The 22,851-nt window shown below is 36.6% G+C and overlaps 1 protein-coding gene across 2 annotated transcripts in view; it reads right to left on the reverse strand.

Annotated features, from left to right (window-relative positions):
- Positions 1-22,851, reverse strand: part of UNC13C (unc-13 homolog C) — a 471,320-nt gene that overhangs the window by 197,592 nt on the left and 250,877 nt on the right. For both annotated transcript variants that reach the window (XM_031672763.2, XM_072962394.1), the window contains one exon: positions 20,029-20,157. In XM_031672763.2, the coding sequence (XP_031528623.1) occupies positions 20,029-20,157 (129 nt within the window). The remainder of the gene's footprint in view (positions 1-20,028; positions 20,158-22,851) is intronic.

Genomic DNA, 22,851 nt, shown 5'->3' on the forward strand with positions numbered 1-22,851 from the left:
GAGACTTCCTCTTCCCATCAACGCGTCAGACTTATTTCTTACAGCAAACTGAATTACAGTTACTGCCAGGATTCTGGGTCAAACAGTTAATCATTTTTTAAGGACACAAATGTTATCAAATCAAGATATCAAAAACAACAACAAAAAAACTACAGTGACTAGGTATGGGTGTGTGTGTGTCTGTCTTGTGCACATAAATAGATATAAAATGTTTTCAGACAAGAATGTTTTTTATCCTGGGGATCTGCCTTTGAGACAGAAAATGAATCCCATGGAAAATACAAAGCAGGATTAAAATCCACATCTGTAAAGCCATAGGGAAATCTGGAAGGGCTAAACATAAGAACCCTAAGCTGACAGCGTCTTTATAATGTTTTGCCGTGTTATGGAACAAAATCTGTTGTACAGCAGGTAGAAAATGCATCAACAAAATTATATGTAGATGAAACATCAGTAATTAATTATGAATAACAGAATAATCATAACAAAAAGATGCTTTTAAAATAAAAACAAGGTCTTTATATCTGTGGGAGAGATTAAAGGGAGCTATTAATAAAAATATGAAATAAAATAACACACATAGGTAATGTCCCAAATCACTTTACTTATATGGAACAATTAAACAAATTCCCGCAGAACATTTTAACTAAAGTGTTGTAAATGTCAGAAAAGTTAGCATAATTCTAAGTATCTTCAAAATGTGGAACTGAAATTAATATATTTTTCTTTCATTATAAAAACCTATGATATTTTTTATAACTGAATTAAGATGAGCATTCCAAGCACTGAGCCTCCTGGAAGGTGAAGTGTAACTGAAGAAGTTCTAAACAATGCTTCTATAATATTCACAGAGATGAACTGCCTCTGGTGGTCAAGGACAGGCAGGGATCCTCAAACATTGGTTACATGATGACTGACCAGAAAGACTCAGACTCTTCTGTCAGAAAGCCTGGTCTCCCACGAAGTACAGCTGACATACGGAAAATTGTAAATCAACATGGACTTCTAGGTTATCCCAAATTCCTAGGTAATACAAAGTGCATCTTGCAAATAAAAGGAATGTATTTAGACAAATAAAAAGAAAAGCTATTTCAATGCAGAGCCAAAATCAGAGACCTGCCCTACCCCCAAGGTCCTATGGAGATGAGGGTAAGACTTCCAGTGGACTCAGTGAGCTCAGCCTCCAAAGACCAGCCAACCAGAGCGGGGGCCATGGTGCAGAGGAAAGGAGCTCGGGAAGGTCCCTGCGTTCACTGAGGTCGGGAACAGAGTAAAGACAGGGAAGGGCTGAGAGGACTATTACAACAGCCCAGGGCTGCAGGTGGATCTGCAGCTCTGCAGACTGGATAGGGAAGAGTGTCACTCTCTGGATGGGATCTTCTCTGCTGGACAAAGAGGGAAAAGGTGTCAAAATTAGAATGATGGTAGGGCTGCACCATCCCGGAGGCTAGATTATTTGCAATTCAATCAGAGCGACTGCTCCAGACACAGTGCTGCAGTAATAACACAAGGAAATGCAGGAGCCTGCATGGTGGTTATGACCCAGTTAGATAGTTCTTACGTCCGGCCAAAAGTGGTCCACAGATGCTACTATTACTCATTCATGGTTTTCTAGTTCACACAACTGACTACCGATCACAGAGGATCAATTACTAGGTAAGTGTGTTACCACCACTTTCTAGACAAATTACACTGAATAAGGTCCATTAAGTCATTTAATGGGGAACACAGCAAGTACAATCAGTCCCATATTATACTTCTAATGTCCTGAGGTGAACATTAGACACAGTACCTCTGTTTCCCATAAAGGTTTTAAACTTTTTATTTAGATTTATATGAGTTTGTTCCCATAAAAATATAATCACTAAACTGAATTCACACTGTCCCTCACTAGAAGTATGAACTGTCATCTGTTCAGATTACAAAAGCACCTGCCACTCAAAAGATGAGAGGAACTGAATTTGAATGTAAACAAAATGGCATTAGACCCCATTCGGCTCCCCACACTTAAGGAAAATGAACATTGAACTGGAGTCCTGTTCAAAGACTGAGAAAGTGGGGCTTTCATGAAAGCTAATGCTTCTCCCTCTCACAGTAGCTCTGAGTGTAATTACTCACAAATAAAATATGATTTTTATCTCAAAAGTGGAACTGTTTTCATGCAATTTAATTTTTCTTTTTATTTCAGGTCATTTTTCCTGCCTAATGGCTGACTGGCCACCTAATTCCCTTAGGTCTAGCTACATTATATAATAAATAACATGCCACAGTTTACAATCTTTCATCCAGATACATGCATTTAGTTTCTCCTATGGTTTCTATTTCTTTTCCTTTCCTGCTGCACTCGTTAAGCTAAAAGCTCAGCTCATTTTCTCACGGCTGTGTTCTCCAGTGATACGTAAATGTCAACATGGAGTTTCTAATCAGCATTAAATGACCACAGAATGTACTCTGAGTTGACATAACTTCACAGAAAAGTAGGAAACATGAATTTTCATTTACTTTTATACAAATATATGATTCTTATTGGACATTTTAATAAATTGAGAAGAGCTTGTGATTCCCTCTTACTTTCTATAAACAACAAATGTCTCCAACATCCCCAAATTGGAAGCCATTATTTAAGAGATAAGACTGCAATCTTTCTGTATGCATTATTCTTACTCAACATATGCCAAAGACCTAAGGCATATTTTTGTAAATAAATTTTAGCAAGCACAAGTCACAACCTATGAGAAAATTTAACTCAGCCAGGTGACCCAAATAGCCTAGAATGTACTTTCCTTGCTTCTACTCTTACCCCTCCGATTAATTCTCGGTTCTGCAGCTAGACCTGTCTTTATAAAACACAAATCTGATGCTCCTACTTAAAATTCTTAGTGGCTTCACATTTCCTGCAGGATAAATCCAAACTCCTTTACTTGGCTTACAAAGCATCTGCTTTTCTCTTTAGCCTTAACCGTCACCAGTACTACTTTCACTATCATTAGTATCAGGATTTGTGACACTCCTGACTCTGGATGGAGACTCACGATCAACTGTGCACTGTGGTTGGTCCAACTGTCTCCAGCCTTCACTCCTAGGAGGGAGCAAACCCTCATATTCCTCTGAGATGTTGCGTCTGCGGGACCCACTTTTATCTGTAATACTCTCTCTTTATGCACCCACTCACCCCAGACCAGGGCATTATGTGAGCTTCTGACGTGCTCACAGAACACCCCATCTTTTCTCTCTCAGAGTATTTTCCACACTGCCTTGTAACTGCCCCTTTACCTGTCTGGATTATGCAGATCAGGGATTCTCAAATGGGAGCATGATTCACAATCACTCATAGGGCTTGTTAAAGCAGACTGCTGGACCCCACCCTCGGAGTTTCTGATTAAGTAGCTCCTAGTGGGGCTCATGGAAATACGTTTCTGACAAGCTCCTAGGTGATGTTATTGCTGTGGGTCTGTGACTACACTTTGTGAAATCTGCAATAGAAAGTAAACTTTACAAGCAAAGCTTTGAGTTATTCACCCTGGCATAACTAGCATCCATCCTAATGCTTTATATACAACAGGAAATATGCAAGTATTTACTGTGTGGAATGGCAAATTGAGAGGCTTACAATTAGCCAACATGTAGAGATACTGGTGAAGGAGGTAAAAATTTATCTTTGGCACTTCCCCAGCTCAATACCAACCGCATTTCTGCACTCCAATGTTCACAGCAGCACTATTTACAATAGCGAAAACATGGAAACAGCCTAAATGTCCATCAACAGGTGACTGGATAAAGAAGATGTGGTATATTTATACAATGGAATACTACTCAGCCATAAAAACCGACAACATAATGCCATTTGCAGCAACATGGATGCTCCTGGAGAATGTCATTCTAAGTGAAGTAAGCCAGAAAGAGAAAGAAAAATACCATATGAGATCGCTCATATGTGGAATCTAAAAAACAAAAACAAACAAACAAACAAAAACAAAGCATAAATACAGGACAGAAATAGACTCATGGACAGAGAATACAGACTTGTGGTTACCAGGGGGGTAGAGGGTGGGAAGGGATAGACTGGGATTTCAAAATTGTAGAATAGATAAACAAGATTACACTGTATAGCACAGGGAAATATACACAAAATGTTATGATCAATCACAGAGAAATAAATGTGACAATGAGTGTGTATATGTCCATGAATGACTGAAAAATTGTGCTGAACACTGGAATTTGACACAACATTGTAAAATGATTATAAATCAATAAAAAATGTTAAAAAAAAATACCAACCGCATTTCCTGGTATTTCAGTATCTAGCACTTCCACAACTATGTTTTTACATGGTTAATTTTTCAACGTTTAAATTGATTATGAGAATAATCTAGATTGCATACAGATTGAAGAAAGAATCCCCTGGAACCTTTATTTATGCTTAACCATGAAGAGTTATATATCTTTGGGCAAAGACCATACTTAGCATAGCCAAGCCTACATGGCTTTTGATGATTACTAAGGAAAGACTGATATTTTAAAAAGATAAGGAAAATGTGTTTTGCACTAAAATGCTACTGTGAACAAAGTGAACTTATATACAAACCACAGAACAGTGTGTCTTCCTTTCCCCTGGTTTTCTCACTGATCATCTCCCCAAGTCACTTCCTTTGGAAAAGTTTACACTTGCTAATTCATCTGTTTTTATAATTTTGGAAGCTTCAAGGGTTTTTTTCTTTTTTAATGCACATACTTGATAAAATCTTTTAATTTCTGCTTTTTTTTTTGAGTATCACTGTACAAAGAGCTACATGAAAATATGTAGTATTAAAATTAGGCTTTTTTGTTTTTTTAGATTTTTTTTATTAAAATGCTTTTTTTTAAACTTCTTTTTTTAAACATTTTATTTTTTTAAATTTATTATTGTATTATTTAATTATTTTGTTTTGGCAGTGGCGGGGGAGAGGTAATTAGGTTTATTTTTAGAGGAGATACTGGGGATAGAACCCAGGACCTCATACATGCAAAGCATGCACTCTAGCACTTGAGCTATATCCTCCCCCCTAGAATTTTAGATAATGAGCTTAAAAGAGAAAAAAAAACTCCTTACTCTTAAAACTGAGCTTAACAACTATTTTCAAATTTAGTATTTCATTAAAAAAATTTACAAAATGGTATGTTATAGAAACCGTCAGAAAACAAGAATCTTTTTTACAGTGCTTCGTGCAGTCAGACTGAGTAAAAGAGGCAATGAACCAACGACTGTGCTTCAGTGCATGGTACTACATACAGCACAGACTCCCGTCCCCAGCAGTACATTCAGTACAGGAAGAACTGCATGTATAGTTGACCCTTGAACAACACAGGGGTTTGGGGCACCTACCCCCTGCACAGTCAAAAATCCTCCTGTAACTTCACAGTCAGCCCTCCTAGCCACAGTTTTGCATTTACGGATTAACCAACTGTGGATCCTGTAGTACTGCACTATGTATTTATTGAAAAAGAAATCAGTGTATAAGTGAACCTATGCAGTTTAAACCCGTGTTGTTCAAGGGTCAACTCTGCTGATAGAATTAAAAAAACAAAAGCAAAAACAAAGGAAGACCTAAGAGCTGACCAAGGTAGTGATCTAGGAAGATCCTGAAATCACCTTCTCTCATGGATACACTGAATCTACAACTATGAATGAAACAATTTTCTCTGAAAAAGACCTGGAAACTGCCAGAACAGCTCCTTCACATTGGCAAAAGAGAAAAAGATCATATTGGGGCAGGCAGGAAAGGCTGGGATACAATCTCACTAAAAACACAATCCCCAGTTCAGTGACCTCAAATTAGGAGGAACTCACAAACCCAGAACTTCTCCCTGAGGAGTGAAGGGTTTGTATCCTGTATCAGGTACCTCAACTTTTAAGACCTGCACCTGAGAGATGAGTCCTCCCAAATATCTGGTTTTGAAAACCAACAGGGCTCAGGTCCATGAGATGCAAAGGGCTGCAGCAAATTGAGAAATGACTGTTAAAGACTTTTTCTGTACAGACTCATTCACCCCAAAGTCCAGCACGTAGGCAGCCTTTGAAAAACATCAAGACTTTATGTCGAAGAGATTCACTTGCTAATCTCAGAGTGTCAGGGGACTGCTGGGATACTATCTGGGAATGGAGGTGCTGGCGGCTGGCCCTTGCATACTCTCCCTCTCCCTTGCTAAAGCCAGTGGGCACCATTTTTTTTTCAGTGGGTGTCATCTTTATCCTCCAATGGGTGGGACACCATCTTTGTGCTCTCCCCCTGCCTTGCTAAAGCTGGTGGATACCATCTTTATTTTATTATATTACCCTAGACCCTTATTTTCTCTTACTGAAGCAGGTGCCATCCTTACACTCCTCACCTACCATGCACCACAGTGCCAATATCTCCCTAAGGGGAACTGTTATACATATCTGGCATCCTGGTTTTTAAGGCTGTAGCCCAGGGGATGTTCCTTGATCACCCGGCTCTGGAGGCCAGGGGAAATTGCATTTGTGGGGCTCATGGGACTGTACCATTTGGAAAAACAGTTCTTGGCAGGCTACCACTCTTGCACTGCATAGCAAAGATACAAGACTGAAACATACCCCCATACTTACATCACAAGAAAATTGTAGGCAAATACACCTGAACAAAAATTGATGCAAAAACCTCAATAAAATATTAGTAAACTGAATCCAACACTACATTAAAATGATCATACACCACAAACAAGTGGAATTTATTCCAGGGATGCAAGTATGTTTCAATATTCCCAAATCAAACAACATGATATACCACATTAACAAAATAAATGATAAACCTTATCCTGTCATCTCAATAGATTAAGAAGAAAACATTTGAAAAACTTCAACATGCATTTATGATAAAAAGCCTCAACAAAGTGGGCATAGAGGGAATGCACCTCAAAATGATAAAGGCCATTGACGACAAACCCACAGCTAACATCATACTCAGTGCTGAAAAGCTGAAGGCTTTTCCTCTTAGATCAGGAATATGACAAGGATGACCACTCCTACCACTTTTACTCAACATAGTATTGGAAGTTCTAGCAAAACAATTAGGCAAGAAAAAGAAATAAAAGGCATCCAAATTTAAAAGAAGTAAAACTGCACTATTTGCAGATGACATAAAGTTATATATAGAAAACTCTAAGAGACTCCACCAAAAAATTGTTAGAATAAATAAATTCAATAAAGCGTCAGGATGCAAAATTAATATACAAAAATCTGTGGCATTTCTGCACATTAATAATGAACTATCAAAAAGAGAAATTTTTAAAACACTTCCATGTAAAACTGCTCAAGAATAAAGTATTTTGAAATAAATTCAGCTAAGAAGGCAAAAGAACTGTATGCTGGAAATCACAACACAGTGATGATAGAGAAATTGAAGAAGACACAAAGAAATGGAAAGATATTGTGTGCTCATGGATTGGAAGAATCAATATTGGTCAAGTGTCCACACTACCCAAAGCAAGCTACAGATTCATTGCAATCTCTATCAAAATTCCAATGGCATTTTTCACAGAAATAGAACAAAGAATCCTAAAATTTATATGGAGTCACAAACAACGCTGAACAGCCAAAGCAATCTTGATTTAAAAAAAAGAACAAAGCTGGTGGTATCATGGTTCCTGATTTCAAACAATATCATAAAGCTACACTAGTCAAAACAGTATGGTACTGACATAAAAACAGACACATACATCAATGGACTAGAGAAGCCAGAAAACACACTCACACATATATGGTCAGTTAATCTATGACAAAGGAGCAAAGATTATACAATGGGGAAAACACAGTCTTCTCAATAAGAAATGGTGGGAAAACTGGACAGCCACATGCAAAAGAATGAGCCTGGACCAGTATCTTACACCATACACAAATATTAGCCCAAATGAACTAAATATTTGAATCTAAGACCTGAAACCCAAAAATTCCTAGTAGAAAATACAGGCAGTAAGCTTTTTGACATCAGTCTTGGTGAAGATGTTTTGGATTTGACACCAAAGGGAAAGGCAACAAAAGCAAAAATAAACAAATGGGACTACATCAAACTGAAAAGCTTCTGCACAGCAAAGGAAACCATCAACAAAACGAAAAGGCAACCTACTGAATGGGAGAAAATTCTTAAAAAATCATATACTTGATAAAGGGTTAAAGTCCAAATACAGGCATAGCTTGTAGATATTGCAGGTTCAGTTCCAGACCACCACAATAAAGGGAATATTGCAATAAAGCAAGTCACATAGTTTTTGGTTTCTCAGTGCATATAAGTTATGTCTACACTATACTGTAGTCTGTAATGTGTGCAATAGCATTGTGTCTAAAAAACATATATACCTTAATTAATAATATTTTATTCCTAAAAAATGCTAATGCGAGCCTTTAGAGAGCTGTAATCTTTTTGCTGGTAAAGGGTCTCACCTTGAAAAAGTTTGTAACATTGCTAGAATTACCAAAATGCAACACAGAGGCAGGACAAATGTGGTTGGAAAAATAGTGTTGATACAACTTGCTTAATGCACTGTGGCCACAGACCTTCCATTTGTCAAAAAAAAAAAAGTAACATCTGTGAAGTGCAGTAAAATGAGGTACGCCTGTATATAAAGAATTCACATAACTCAATAGCAAAAACAAACAAGCAAAGAATTCTTGAAAAAAATGGGCAGAAGCAGGGAGGGTAATAGCTCAGTGGTGGAGTGCATGCTTAGCATGCATGAGGTCCTGGTTTCAATCCCTAGTACCTCCATTAAAAATTATTTTAAAAATTGGAGAAGATATGAATAGACATTTTTCAAATACATAGAGATGGTCAACAGGTACATGATAGGATGCTCAGCATTACTAATCACTTGGGAAATGCAAATCAAGACCACAATGAGATCACCTCGTCCCTATTGGTATGGCTATTATCAAAAAGACAAGATATAACAAGCATTGGTGCAGGTGTGGAGCAAAGGGAACCCTTGCTTACTGTTCGTGAGAATGTACACTGGTGTTACCACTATGCAAAACTGTATGGAGTTATCTCAAAAAAATAAGCTAGAATTACTATATGACCCAGCAATTCCACTTACGAGTATTTATCCCCTAGAACCATCAAAAATGCTAATTTGAAAAGCTGTAGGTACACCCATGTTCACTGCAGCATTAGCTACAATTGCCAAGATTGGAAACAACCTAAACACCCATCAGTGGATGAAGCGATAAAGAAGATGTGAGAGAGATACATAGATGCACACATACATACATATATGTGCATACACACACACACACACTCTTAATGTAATATATCCAGCTATGAAAAAGAATTGCCATTTATAACAACATGAATGGACCCTGAGAGGGTGCTGAGTGAAGTAAGTCTGACACACAAAGAAATACTGTGTGAGTTCATTCAAACATGGAATCCAAAAGCAAAAACAAGCTTATAGATACAGAGGATAGATGACTAGTTGCCAGAGGCGGAGAGCGAGGGTGTGGGTGAAATAGGTGATGGGGGTCAAAAGTTTTAAACTTTCAATTATAAAATAAGTAAGTCATGGGGATGTAATGCACCACACAGTCACTATAATTAATAATACTGTATTGTATTGTTGCTAAGAGAATAGGTCTTAAAAGTCCTCATTACAGGAAAAAACATTTGTGTAACTCTTTATGGTGACAGATGTTAACTGAACTTACTGTGGTGATCGTTTCCCAATACATACAAATACTGAATCATGTTACAAACTTAACACTAATATAATGTTTATGCCTATTATATCTCAATAAAAAAGGACTATAATAAAAAAAAAGAAAAGGAATGCCTTCTGAATACCTATAAGTAAGGTGATTCACAAAGCACTACCACATTTAATCCTCACAGCGCTCCTATGAGGTAATTTTTGTTACTCCTCTTGCCAAATGAAGAAATTAAGTCTTAGAGGAATTAAATAGCTTGCCCAAGACTCAGTATCTTCCTAAGTTGATGGTGGGGACACGGTTCTACATGTACAATGCAGGTACATGTTATTTCAAAACTTCATTTTTGCCTAAGACAAGCCCACCTCTTGCCAAAGTGCAACACGATTCCTTGTTGACGTGAGGCAAGCAGGGCCACCTATTATTCTCTAGGATTTGTGACAACTATTTCCAGTACTGAAAAAAAGGGGTCTAGCTCCTTCATCCTAGCCCACACACAAGCCCTCTTTTCCAACAGGCTGATGTGATTCCAAGTTTTTATGAGACTGCCTTGTGTTTGAAGCACTGGACTGATTCACTCAAGTATGGCTAGAGTAAGAGTCAAGAACACAGCCCTGGGGCCTCCAGCACTCAAAGGCCTGACAGAGGAGGGGGTTTGCTTAAAAAGTTCAAAATGGAGCAGCTAGTGGGGTTGGAGGAAAACAAATAAAAATGGTTATCAAACAGTTAGAGAAGAGTCACAGTGAAAAATAAATGTGACAATGAATATATGTATGTTCATGTATAACTGAAAAATTGTGCTCTACACTGGAATTTGACACAACATTGTAAAATGACCATAACTCAATTAAAAATGTTAAAAAAAAGTGGAAAAAAAAAACACTTAGAGAAGAGGATTTCAGGAGAGATGGAGTAGTAACAAACATTACTGAGAGGCTGAGTAAAATGAGGCCAGAGAATTGACCACTGGTTTAGGCAAAGTCTAGGTGACCTAGTTAAGACAGTTTCAGTAGAGGAAGGTAACTGACACTCAGCAAAAGTAGACCTACTTCACCTCTTTTGCTGAGATAAAAAATAAAACATCTTACGGGATTCCCGACACTGCCTACCATACCATGATTCTGAGCAAAGATTGAGAGAACCTTTTATTTATTTATTTCAGTTGTGTAACACTTCCCTGCTGTTTCTGGATATATACCTCCAGAATTAACACCTTCAGGAAAGGATACTCTGTGATGGATTTCCAGAAATCATATTATTATAAGCTGTACTCTTTCCTACATCCAAGACTAGATGGTTCCTTCTGTTATATATTCCAAGAGCACACTGTACTTTGCCTTCTCAGCCACTGACAATATATTGTAGTTATTGGTGTAGTAATTTTTTTAATGTCTCCCTCTGTGGCTAGACTGTGAGCCCCATGAGGACGACTGTTCATTGCTCTTTCCCTTATTCTTGTTACTGCTCTTTTCCTTATTCTAACAGTGCCTGGGACATAACAAGAACTCAACAAATTTTAGTTACTGTATATTTGTAAATGAATATATGACTTCTAAATCTTTTTCCCTGAGTGGGACAGAGAACTTAGAACCAATCTTCCATATGATCTGGAATGCTTCCCTTTGGCCACTTTTATCACTGCCACAATAAGAAACTCAAAGCTAAATTTTTTCGACAAAATTTTAAAAGCACTCAAAGTGAATAAAACCTGAATTTTAATAAGGTATTTCAAAAAACAGTAAGGAAACTGAACCTCTCTGTGGAGATCCACATAGCACATTTGAGGAAAATAAAATGCAGCAAGGATGTGGAGAAAGGGACCAATTCATTTCTTTGCGAGATTCCATTATCCTTTAACTTGTTCTGTAGATAGTGACCGAAATTGGATTACCAGATTGTAACAGTCTATTTTGCCTTTACTGACAATGTATTACAGAACGTGTATTGACACTAGTTATGGGTGATGGTTAAATTATATATGTATTCTAGAAGTTAGTATAATTGATAATTTATTATGTTTTGGTTTTATGCCAATCATTTGACATTGTTCTGAAGATTAGGAACTTTAAAAGGAAACTGCTGCTAAAATATAAAAATCTTTTAACAAAGAGTGTCTTATCAATACATTATATCCCAGTTTATTAATGTAACATTTTGTTCAGGAGTTTATTGTTGATGATTATGATCCAAAAACAATTAATAAGATAAAAAATATTAGGAGAGTATATCCTGCCTCTAAGCATATATATATATATATATATATATATATATATGCATGCATACACACTCAAATATACATACACACACACACACAGCCCTTATAAACAAAGAACATACATAAAGTTAAATCAGTGAGGACAATAGTACCAATGTTTCCTGGAAGGTGGCATATACTGATTTCTTAAAATACATCAAACATTACTATGGTAAGTGTCCTTCTAGATGGCCCAGAGTTCCTTACCTCCTCCTTAAGAATTTCTCATTTGCCTTTCTATCCAAAGTCTGCATTTCAGTAAAATCACTGAGTGGATGATGATACATGGACTTGAGTTCTACCGTTAGTGTATTTCTTTTAATTATGTTTCTGCACTGTTTTCTAATTTTCTAGATACCTCCAAACATACCTCTTTTGGATTTTAAGGATTTAAAAGTCATTCATTCACAGACACATAATGACTAAAGTTTGCTGGGTTCTGGAATAGAGAGGTAAAGTATCACTATGCTTATTTTAGAGATGAGTAAAACTGATTAATGAATGGTTGTTCTGCTAAGTCTAGTTAGTCAGTAGTAGAGCCATACATTGAAACAAAAGCCTGATAGTTTTAGTTACATGTATTATAAACAAAAAACACAACTATTACACCCAGTTTTTTTTGGAATATCTATTATATATTAATGCTATACTTCATATGAAGAATTCATTGGTGAGCAAGAGAGACAAAATTCCTACTCTGGTGGGGTTTACAATCTGTTTCACAATATTGTCTCTTCTATGATCTTAATTGTTATATTATTTTACTAATGATTCAGTAATATCACTAACATTTAATTTTTTTTTCACTTGAAAAGGAATTATAAGAATTCTATAAATTCTGGGCAGCTGGGAAAGAGCAATCTAAGCCATAAAAACTAATACAAACTTTTAGGCAAAAATATCCCTTAAGCAGATTTCTTACATACTACAGCTCTTTTTATAATTTAATTTTCAATTGAAGTTTACTTTATTTTTCTCTAGACACTTTTCAAAAAGAAAATGAATCTAAAGAAAAAATAAAATCAGAGCTAGTGAGAAAATTTTATTTTATTTAATAGTTGCCTAATGTCAAATAATCACTTGAAGAACTTGTCAAAAACATGAATTTCTGGGCAGCAGCATGTAAATCAATGAAGCTAAAACACTCCCTTACGCCATACACAAAAATCAACTCAAAATGGATCAAAGACTTAAACATAAGACAAGATACAATAAACCTCCTAGAAGAAAATATAGGCAAAACATTATCTGACATACAATCTCAAAAATGCTCTTCTAGGGCAGTCTACCCAAGAAATATAAATAAAAGCAAGAATAAATAAATGGGACCTAATTAAACTTACAAGCTTCTGCACAGCAAAGGAAACCATAAGTAAAACAAAAAGACAACCTACAGAATGTGAGAAAATTTTTGCAAATGAAACCGACAAAGGCTTGATCTCCAGAAATATATAAGCAGCTCATACGACTTAATAAGAAAAAAACAAACAACCCAATCCAAACATGGGCAGAAGACCTAAACAAGCAATTCTCCAAGGAAGACATACAAATGATCAATAGGCACATGAAAAAATGCTCAATATCACTAATTATCAGACAAATGCAAATCAAAACTACAAGGAGGTATCACCTCACACCAGTCAGAATGGCCATCGTTCAAAAGTCCACAAATGACAAATGCTGGAGACGCTGTGGAGAAAGGGGAACCCTCCCACACTGCTGGTGGGAATGCAGTTTGGTGCAGCCACTGTGGAAAACAGTATGGAGATTCCTCAAAAGACTAGGAATAGACTTACCATGTGACCCAGGAATCCCGCTCCTGGGCATATATCCAGAAGGAACCCTACTTCAGGATGACACCTGCACCCCAATATTCATAGCAGCACTATTTACAATAGCCAAGACATGGAAACAGTCTAAATGTCCATCAACAGATGACTGGATAAAGAAGAGGTGGTATATTTATACAATGGAATACTATTCAGCCATAAAAACCAACAACATAACGCCATTTGCAGCAACATGGATGTTCCTGGCGAATGTCATTCTAAGTGAAGTAAGCCAGAAAGAGAAAGAAAAATACCATATAGGATCGCTCATATGCAGAATCTAAAAATAAATAAATAAATAAACACATACAAAACAGAAACAGACTCATAGACATAGAACACAAACTTGTGGTTGCCAGGGGGACGGGGAGTGGGAAGAGATAGACAGGATTTCAAAATGTAGAATAGATAAACAAGATTGTACTGTGTAGCACAGGGAAATAAATTCAGGATCTTGTGGTGGCTCACAGTGAAAGAGAAAGTGACAATGAATATATGTATGTTCACTGTATAACTGAAAAATTGTGTTCTACACTGGCATTTGACACAACATTGTAAAATGACTGTAACTCAGTAAAAAAAATGTTTTTAGCAAAAATATGAATTTCTGGGATTCTTCACTGATACCCTATTTTATTGGGTCTGAGGTGGTCAAGCCCCCAGGTGATTCTTAGGATTAGGGAAGTCTGGGAAACACTGAACTAGACACAAGCAAGTATAAGAAAATGTATGTTTCCATATTTATGTTTGCTGTACTTTTCATGAATTTGGAGTAATTTGATTTACTGGAATGCCCATCTGACTCCACAACTATATTTTAAAAGCAGCAGATTCAAGACCCATTAATTTCCCAAGTAATTATAAAAGTCACAGTGTGAAAAAATAAATTATAAGTGACATGACTCGACTCCATGTATAACCTTCAATGAAACAGCACATTTTAAACACTTTAATTAAAGATTTAAAAAAATACCAAGAAGCACATCATAGATTAATTTGTTTTTGCCTGTCATTATTTGTGAATGAAGTACATCTTTAAGAACAAAGGTTTCTATAGTGGGAACACAACAAAACAAAAATTACATAATGAATATTGGTTCTACTTCTAGACTCTACCAGGGTGGTTCCACGTCTACAACCTTATGCAGTTTCAGGAGTCACCATTCCTATCACTGTGTATGACCATGTGAAGCAGGTAATGATAATAATAAATCAATAATACATCTAATCCAGTTCTATACTTGCTAGATGCCAAATTCATATCAATTGAAAGGTTTTATGAAGATTAGGTACTAGATTCCATATACACAAAAACAGAATATTTTGCTCCAGAAATGTAGGCTTAACTTACTCTTTATTTTTTTTTTTACTTGAGGTAGGGGAAATATTGGAATCTTAAATACACGTATCTTGACCTTGCACCTTTCATATATCCATCTGTCTTGCCTGTCCATCCATTGTTCCATCTATTCCTTTATCACCATTTCACAATCTCATCTCCTCCTGATCTACATTATTACCAAGCTAGAACACACCCATTCTGTTCAATTCCACATAAGGAGACCCTCTACTTGAGGGTGAGTGGGAAAGACTTTTTAATACTCCAAAGCTCAAATTTTAATCAAAAAAACTGGTCAATTTGATTATATTAAAACAGAAAATTTTTTTAAATGTACACTGTGACGAAGATAAAGAAACACAGACAGATTGTGAAAAATCTCTGCAATGCCAAAAGCTGACAAAGAATGAAATAACTCCAGAATAGCAACCAGAAGACAGATTCTATTTTAAATAATAGGTATAAGATATGAAGAGGCATTTTTTATAAAAAAAAAGTTACTCAAAAGGCTAATAAACATATGAGACGATTCTTAAACTCATTATTAATAAAATACAATTTGATCACTGAGTTAGTTTATAGATTGGTCTCTCATGTGTCTTTAAGCAGGAGATCAGTCACTTATGGTCCACACTGCCACACCTGTGCTCTGATTTATGCTAAACTGAAGGACAAACACAGGCCTGGTGATTCAGCCCAGGTAAACGCTGCTCCGTGAGTGGCAGCTGGCCTCTGCAGACCACAGTTCTATCTATTTCTTCTAACTGCAACAACGTCAACTTTTTTCTCAAATCCGTTTTTCATTTTTATTCTGAGGACTATTTTTACATGGTTCTTCAAAACCCCTCTGGAGAAAGAAAACATGCTTCCATATTTAAATAATCAGAATTATACTGTGTCTAACAACCCTGAAATTCTTTTTTTTTTTTTTTTTTTGGTTTCAGGCACTACATTATCTAGAGAGAACTCAGAGCGTCCATGGCATGAATACTAAAAGCATGTCTTGATAAAGAAACTGAGGCTGACTAGCCCATCAAAGGTCACAAAACTAATGATGAGCAGGAGAGGTGGGACTTGAACTCAGGGGTTTTGATATCAGCGATCATGTTCTTGACCACAGACTTGGAAGTGGAGTCACTGAAACAGACTATAAATAACCAAGTAACAGAGTGCTTCTTTTATAAAATTTGTTTCTTGTTAATTAATTACTTTATCACTGTACTCTGTCAGGCACAGCACTGAGCACTGGGGCTACAAGATGAAACACGCAGTCTAGTGGGGACGACAAGCCAGACAAACATATTATATGCCAAATAAATTCAGCATGATAAGTGTGCTGGTGGTGACACATTTGTGAGGGTATTGTGAGGGCAGAAAGCAGGAACACCTAATTCAGCTAAGACAGGTCCTAGAGGCTTTCTGAAGGAAAGGTCAGATGAGACAGAATTAGTAATGATGGGGTTTGGGGCGGGGGAAGCAAATCCAGGTAGTTCAAGATAATGCTGATGAAGGCATCATGGAGTTTAGTGTCCTGGATCATAGAAAGCAAGGTAGAAATTAACTTGAAATAAGGAAAGATAGAGCTCACATCTTAGCCAGCCTTTGGATAACAGCAAAGACTTTGGACTTAATGCCATGAGTGAACAGGGATTACAGACAGGACAGTCATCTGAACACAGATGTATTTTAAGTAGATAGTTTGGGTGGCAAATTGGAAATGGATTTGAAGGTCTATTAGTCAAAATAAGCCAAGTTTGCTGTGGCAAGAAATTTATCTCCAAATCTCCATGAGTGAATGCAGTAATAGATTACTTCTTAAATATCTAAAGTTCGTAGCTGGCTGGATAGCCCTCCCCAACCTGGTAGCTACATCATCTGGAATGTCCCTCCAGGTTACTGCAGCAGGAGAGAGAGCAGGAAGATACTCTAGGATGTTTTTAAGAGTTGTGACTAGATGTGCCTTTCATCATCTCCTCCTACATCTCGTCCAGGACCCTGTGACACAACCCAGTACAACTGCAGGAGGCAAGCACTGAAGAGTCTACCACAAAACAGGGCACCTCTTTCAGTCTTGTTTATAAGAAGTTAAATATGCCAATAAATTCTTATATTGTTTGAGAAAAGTTATTGCTTATTGATTTATTCAATTCATTCCACAAATTCATTTTTGAGCACCTCCTATGATCCAGGCACTGTGATGGGGACCAGGCACAGCACTGTTCATGTTACTTTCCTGTGGGCAAGCGCTTACTTGGCTCTCCACTCACATGATGATGTGTATAAAGGATGGAGTAACAGAGTAAGTCGGGTGGAAGATGCAATATGGGAAGATCCTGTGTCTTACAGGCCATTGAAAGGACTTTGAATTTGACTGAAATGAAGGGAATTAAGACCATTACATGCAAAAGAGATGTGATCTGACTTACTTTCTAAAAGAATCATTCTTGCTGCTTTGTTGAGAGCAGACACAGGTTGCAGGGCAGAAGCACTGAGCTCTATTAGTAAGTTACAAAGTAATCCATGTGAGCAATGATGGTGGCTCAGACCAGGCGGAGCATGGAGGTGGTGAAAAGTGGTTAGATTCTGGATGTATTATGAAGATAAGGTATTTAATTTTGAAGATAAAGTCATCAGAATTTGAGGACATTCAGGTGTACAGTGTGAGGGAAAAAAAAAAGCTCTTGAGTTCCTAGGAGAATGGCTCAGTTAACAGAAAGAAGATAAGCCTTAATCAATACAGCTGTTTCTGGATGGTTTCAGAAGGGCTCTAGGGAGGATCAGATTCCTAAATTATTCAGGTCCAATGGGTGTTTTCTTTAGAATTTCAAGTAACAGCAATCTTTAAGGAAAAGTCTTTTTCTTAAATTTAAAGCTTAGCTCCAAACAGTCCTTACACTGACAAGATTTCATATAAGATCTATAGCTCTATCTACCCAAAAAGAATACCAGTTGGTTAGAAAATCACATAAACATTTCCTAAAGTCAAGTCAACAAATATTAAGCTATAGTAGATTCATTTTGATGTTATGATCTATTTGCTTTTTGTTAGAGGCATGGTTGCTTTATGGGAACTGTGCATATTTCTACATATCTTATATAAATAAAACTGTGATTGATTATTAACATATTAGAAAGACACTAAATAAGGTATGCCACTTGACCTTGATGATTTGATTTATCCACTTAACGTGAATTAGTAGGAGAGGAGGTCATATTTAAGTTGGATTCTGATGGAAGCAGAGGATGGGGAAGAATGTTTTAGGAATACAGAAGAGGATAAACATATGGCTGTAGAAAAGGATGGCCGATACACAGAAATGAACAGAATTCAGAGCTCATGAGAGGGTATCAATTTGAGTTCGGAATTGCAAGGAGTAGAAAATTAAGGGTGGTGAAGTCTGGTAAGACTGATTATGATGTTATGTATGGGTAACTTATATGGTGTAACAAAAAGCTTCATTTTTATCTTTTGGGTAAAATAAAGACAATGATGTTGAAAATGGAGAAGAATTGAAAGAGCCTTATGGGAGGAAGAGAGAGAATGGAGAACAGACAAAGGGGAGCCATTAGAAAGCCACCCAAGGGTAGATTATAAGTGAGAGACAATTTAACCCCTAGAAACCCCAGAGAACCAAGTTTCCAAGCTAGAGCACATCTAGTGGGGAAGTTATGAACAATTATGTGGTTATATACTCTTTTGCTTACACAATGACAGACTCCAGATTTAGGTTTTTTCTCCTATTAGGCTAAAGAGCCAGTGACCCCAGAAAGGATTAATACTATGAGAAAGTCAGCTTGAAACCTAGCGAGTCCCACTCGCTTTCATCCCAAAATATGCTTTCTAGAATCCATCCCATTCAAGTAACCAGGAAGTTGCACAGGTAACTGCAGTTTTCAATATCTGGTGGAGCAACTGTGTTCTTCAGGTAAGTGAGGGGCAACAGATCCACATAAAAAAGCCATCCCCAAACACTAGTTTTACAGAAGTAATAGCAATATGAATCATAGTGTACATTAAAAAACTTCAATGCAACAAAAGACACATCACCTATAAAGAGGGGCATAATATATGAAAAATCACATAACCAACAAAGATTAGTACCTAGAATGTATTTTAGAATTTTCTAAAAAATAAGTAAAAGGTGAGCAAGCCAAGGGAAAAATCAGCAAGGAATTAATGGGATTCACAGAAAATAAAACTGAAGTGTGCATTTAACGTATGTGAAAAGATGTTCAAATTCACCAATATTAAGATAGCGTCCATCTCTGAAGGAAGAGGAATGGAGAATGAAATTTGAAGGACGTACAAAGTGAGATGCCATTTCATGTCTAACAGTGAGTGCCTTTAAACAATGAAGAGCAGAGTACAACTGCTGAACGGTAACAGTTGGCCATCTATGTGGTAAGCAGATGCATGTTTGATTTACTTTCTGTATTTTCTTTTGTGTTTTGAAATATTCCTTAATAATAAGTTTACATATGTGACAGTGTTGCCATCCTATGCTATAAACATGCTCCCATCCATCACTTTTATGAGATAAAATGGTAACAGAGGCAGTATGTGTTAGGGGAAGGGAACAGGAGCAGGAGTTGAAATCCTAAATCCTAATCCCACATCTACCATTTCCTCACTGAGTGACCTTAAGCAAAATCATTTAATTCTTTTGAAACTGACTCCTCACCTGAACCACTTGAAGAACAATATTCACCTTCAGTATATGAAGTTATTGTAAGGAGTGAATAATTCACGTATATAAAAGTGATGTTCAAATGTGAAGGAAACATAAGGAAATTCATAAAACCTGTATGTAGTTAATGTGAAATTGAATCAATGTACTTTCCCACTTACTGTCATTCAAAATTTATGGAAGCAGTTATTAGAAACAGAAAGTAGACGAGCATCTTTTCTTACCGGGTCTATGAGCTGGGAATAGAGTTCATGGCAATTGTCAAAAATATACTTGTACGTAGAGTCCAGGCAAGCCCTGACACAGTCCTTCACCACCATGCTGGCCTTTGGAGGGCTCTGCAGCTCCAGAACCTGATGGAAAAAGTATCTGCTTAAATTCAAAAGCTGTATAAACAGTACAAACAACTCAAACAATATTCAATAAACACTTTAAGTTGATTTTTCTGTATTCAGGGAAAATGTGGTCTTAAAAATGTTTTAAATGTACAAACACCTCCTTTAACTTTCTGATGTGACAACTCAGAGAAAATGAGCATAACTAAATATTCAAACAGAAACAAAGTCACTAATCAGGATTATATTCACTCATAATTCATTCAATCACTCAACAGGTATTTACCACCTACTATATATCAGACAATGGCAATACTGCAAGGAACAAAAGAAACAAAAATTACTTTCCTCAGGAAGCTAGTAAGTTGTTAATAAATCAATCAATATAATATATCACATGATGCATGTTGCAGGAAAAATAAAATGAAGAAGAGGGATAGCAAGTGTTTCAGTGGAACAGAATTTAGTACAGAGGACTCCAGCATTAGATGAATTTAGAGAAGTAAGATGACGAGACAAGGGGGAAAATCACACAGAAACTACTGTACGAATCTTAGCTTTGAGCAAGGTGGGAAGAAACTGACTATTTGAGCAGAAGAGCAAGGTAACCTACATTTTTTAAGGCTCCCTTATACCACCTCACCTTAAGGCAGTATGAGGGAGCCTTATGGAAAAAGAAAGACCTGCCATGAGACTAGTGCAGTAATTCAGTCATGGAAGACAGTGCCTAGACTATGGTGCAAAGCAAGGAGCTGTTAGAAGAAATTTTATTCTGGTTAATTTTGGAGGGAAGGGGTAACGGGATTTGCTGACAGACTGAATGATTAGTGTGAGAGAAAGAGAGGAGTCAGGACCCCAAAGTTTTAGCCTAAGTAACTGGTACAAGGGAAGTATCTTCAACTTAGATGAGCAAGGCTGTGTTTTGAAGATCAGGGGCTCAATTACCAACAGGTTAAGACTGAGAAGCCTATGATGCATACAAGTGGATTTCAAATAGACATTTGGGTAAATGAGTCTGGAGCAGTGGAGATGCCTGAACTAGTGATCTAAATTTGGGAAGTATGAGCTAAGAGAAGAATTAAAAGAAATGAGACTAGATGAGTATGGACAGAGAAGAGAAGGGGTCCCAAAAATAAATCCCGGGTAATTCTAGCCCAGTGACATCAGACAAATGAGAAAGAGTAAGATAGTAGAGAAGAGAAAAAAGCAGTCAATGAGACAGAAGGAAAAAGAAGCAAGAAGGGTGTCCGGGAGTCTAGGGAAGAAAAGCTTTCCTGGAGGGAGGATGGATGGAATATATTAAGTGACACTGAACAACGTGGGACAAGGATTGACAACTGACCACTAGATTTAGCAAACTGATGATCACTGGTGATTTTTGACAAGATCATTTTTGGTGAAGTGATGGGGCAAAATTCTGATTGGAGTAGACTCCAAAAATAAGGGTAAATTTGAAGATTTAATATTTAAAAAATTTCAGTTCTCTGTGGATTGATCTATAGATTTAATGCAATCCCAACAAGAAATAAACTATCATCTAAACAATTCTTAAAAACAAAAAAGGTGAAGAACTCACACTATCTAATTTTAAGATTTGCTATAAGGTTTCAGAAATCAAGACAGCATGTTTGCAAATGTTAACCACTATATACAAAAATAGATTAAAAAAACAAATTTCTTCTGCATAGCAAGGGAACTATATTCAATATCTTGTAATAATCTTTAATGAAAAATAATATGGAAATGAATATATGTGTATATACATATATGCATGACTGGGACATTATGCTGTACCTCAGAAATTGACATTGTAACTGACCACACTTCAATTAAAAAAAAAAGTCAATTGGATGGAAAAAAGACAGCATGATAATGGTGAAATTATAGACATTTGGACAACACTGAGTCCAAACAAATATGACCAACTGATTTTTCATAATGATGCAAACACAATTCAATTAATAAGGAATGATCTTTTCAAGCAATGGTGTCAAAACTATTGAACATGCATATACAAAATAATAATCCTTGGCCCATACCTCATACCTTACTTAAAAAAAAAAGACTCTCAAAATGGAACTCAGGATTAAACATAACAGGTAAAGTACAACTTGAAGAAACAGGAAAATCTCTTTGTGACCTTAGTTTAGCTGGTAGTACTACCCATAACCAGAAAAATTGGTAAAGCAGATTTTATCAAAGTTAAAAACATGTCCTATGCAAAAGACAGCGTTAGAGAATGAAAAGACAAAGCACATACAGGGAGAAAGTACTAGCAAATAAAGTACCTGACCGGAGACTTGTATCCAGAGCACATAAAGAACTCAGTGCTCCATAAGAAAATAACCTAACGGGCAGAACATTTCAGCAAACTGTTCATAAAGGAAACTCTGATGGCAAATCAGCCCAAGAAAAGGTGATGAACACTATTAATAAATACAGAAGTAAAATTTAAAACACAGTAAGATAAAATGTCATTCCTATTAGAATGGCTGAAAAAAATTAAAATCATGAAAAAATAAGAGCTTCATTCACCAGAAGATGTAGAACAACTGGACAATCACACACGGTTGCTGGGAATGCAAAACTGTACAACTGCTTTGAAAAAAGGTGACATTTCATGTAAAGTTTAGCAAACATTTACCTAATGACTGAAGAAGTTCACTCAGAGGTCTTTACCCAAGGAAAATGAAAACCATTAACACTAAAAAT

Source organism: Vicugna pacos, chromosome 6 (genome assembly GCF_048564905.1).
Source record: "Vicugna pacos chromosome 6, VicPac4, whole genome shotgun sequence".
NCBI lineage: Eukaryota > Metazoa > Chordata > Mammalia > Artiodactyla > Camelidae > Vicugna > Vicugna pacos.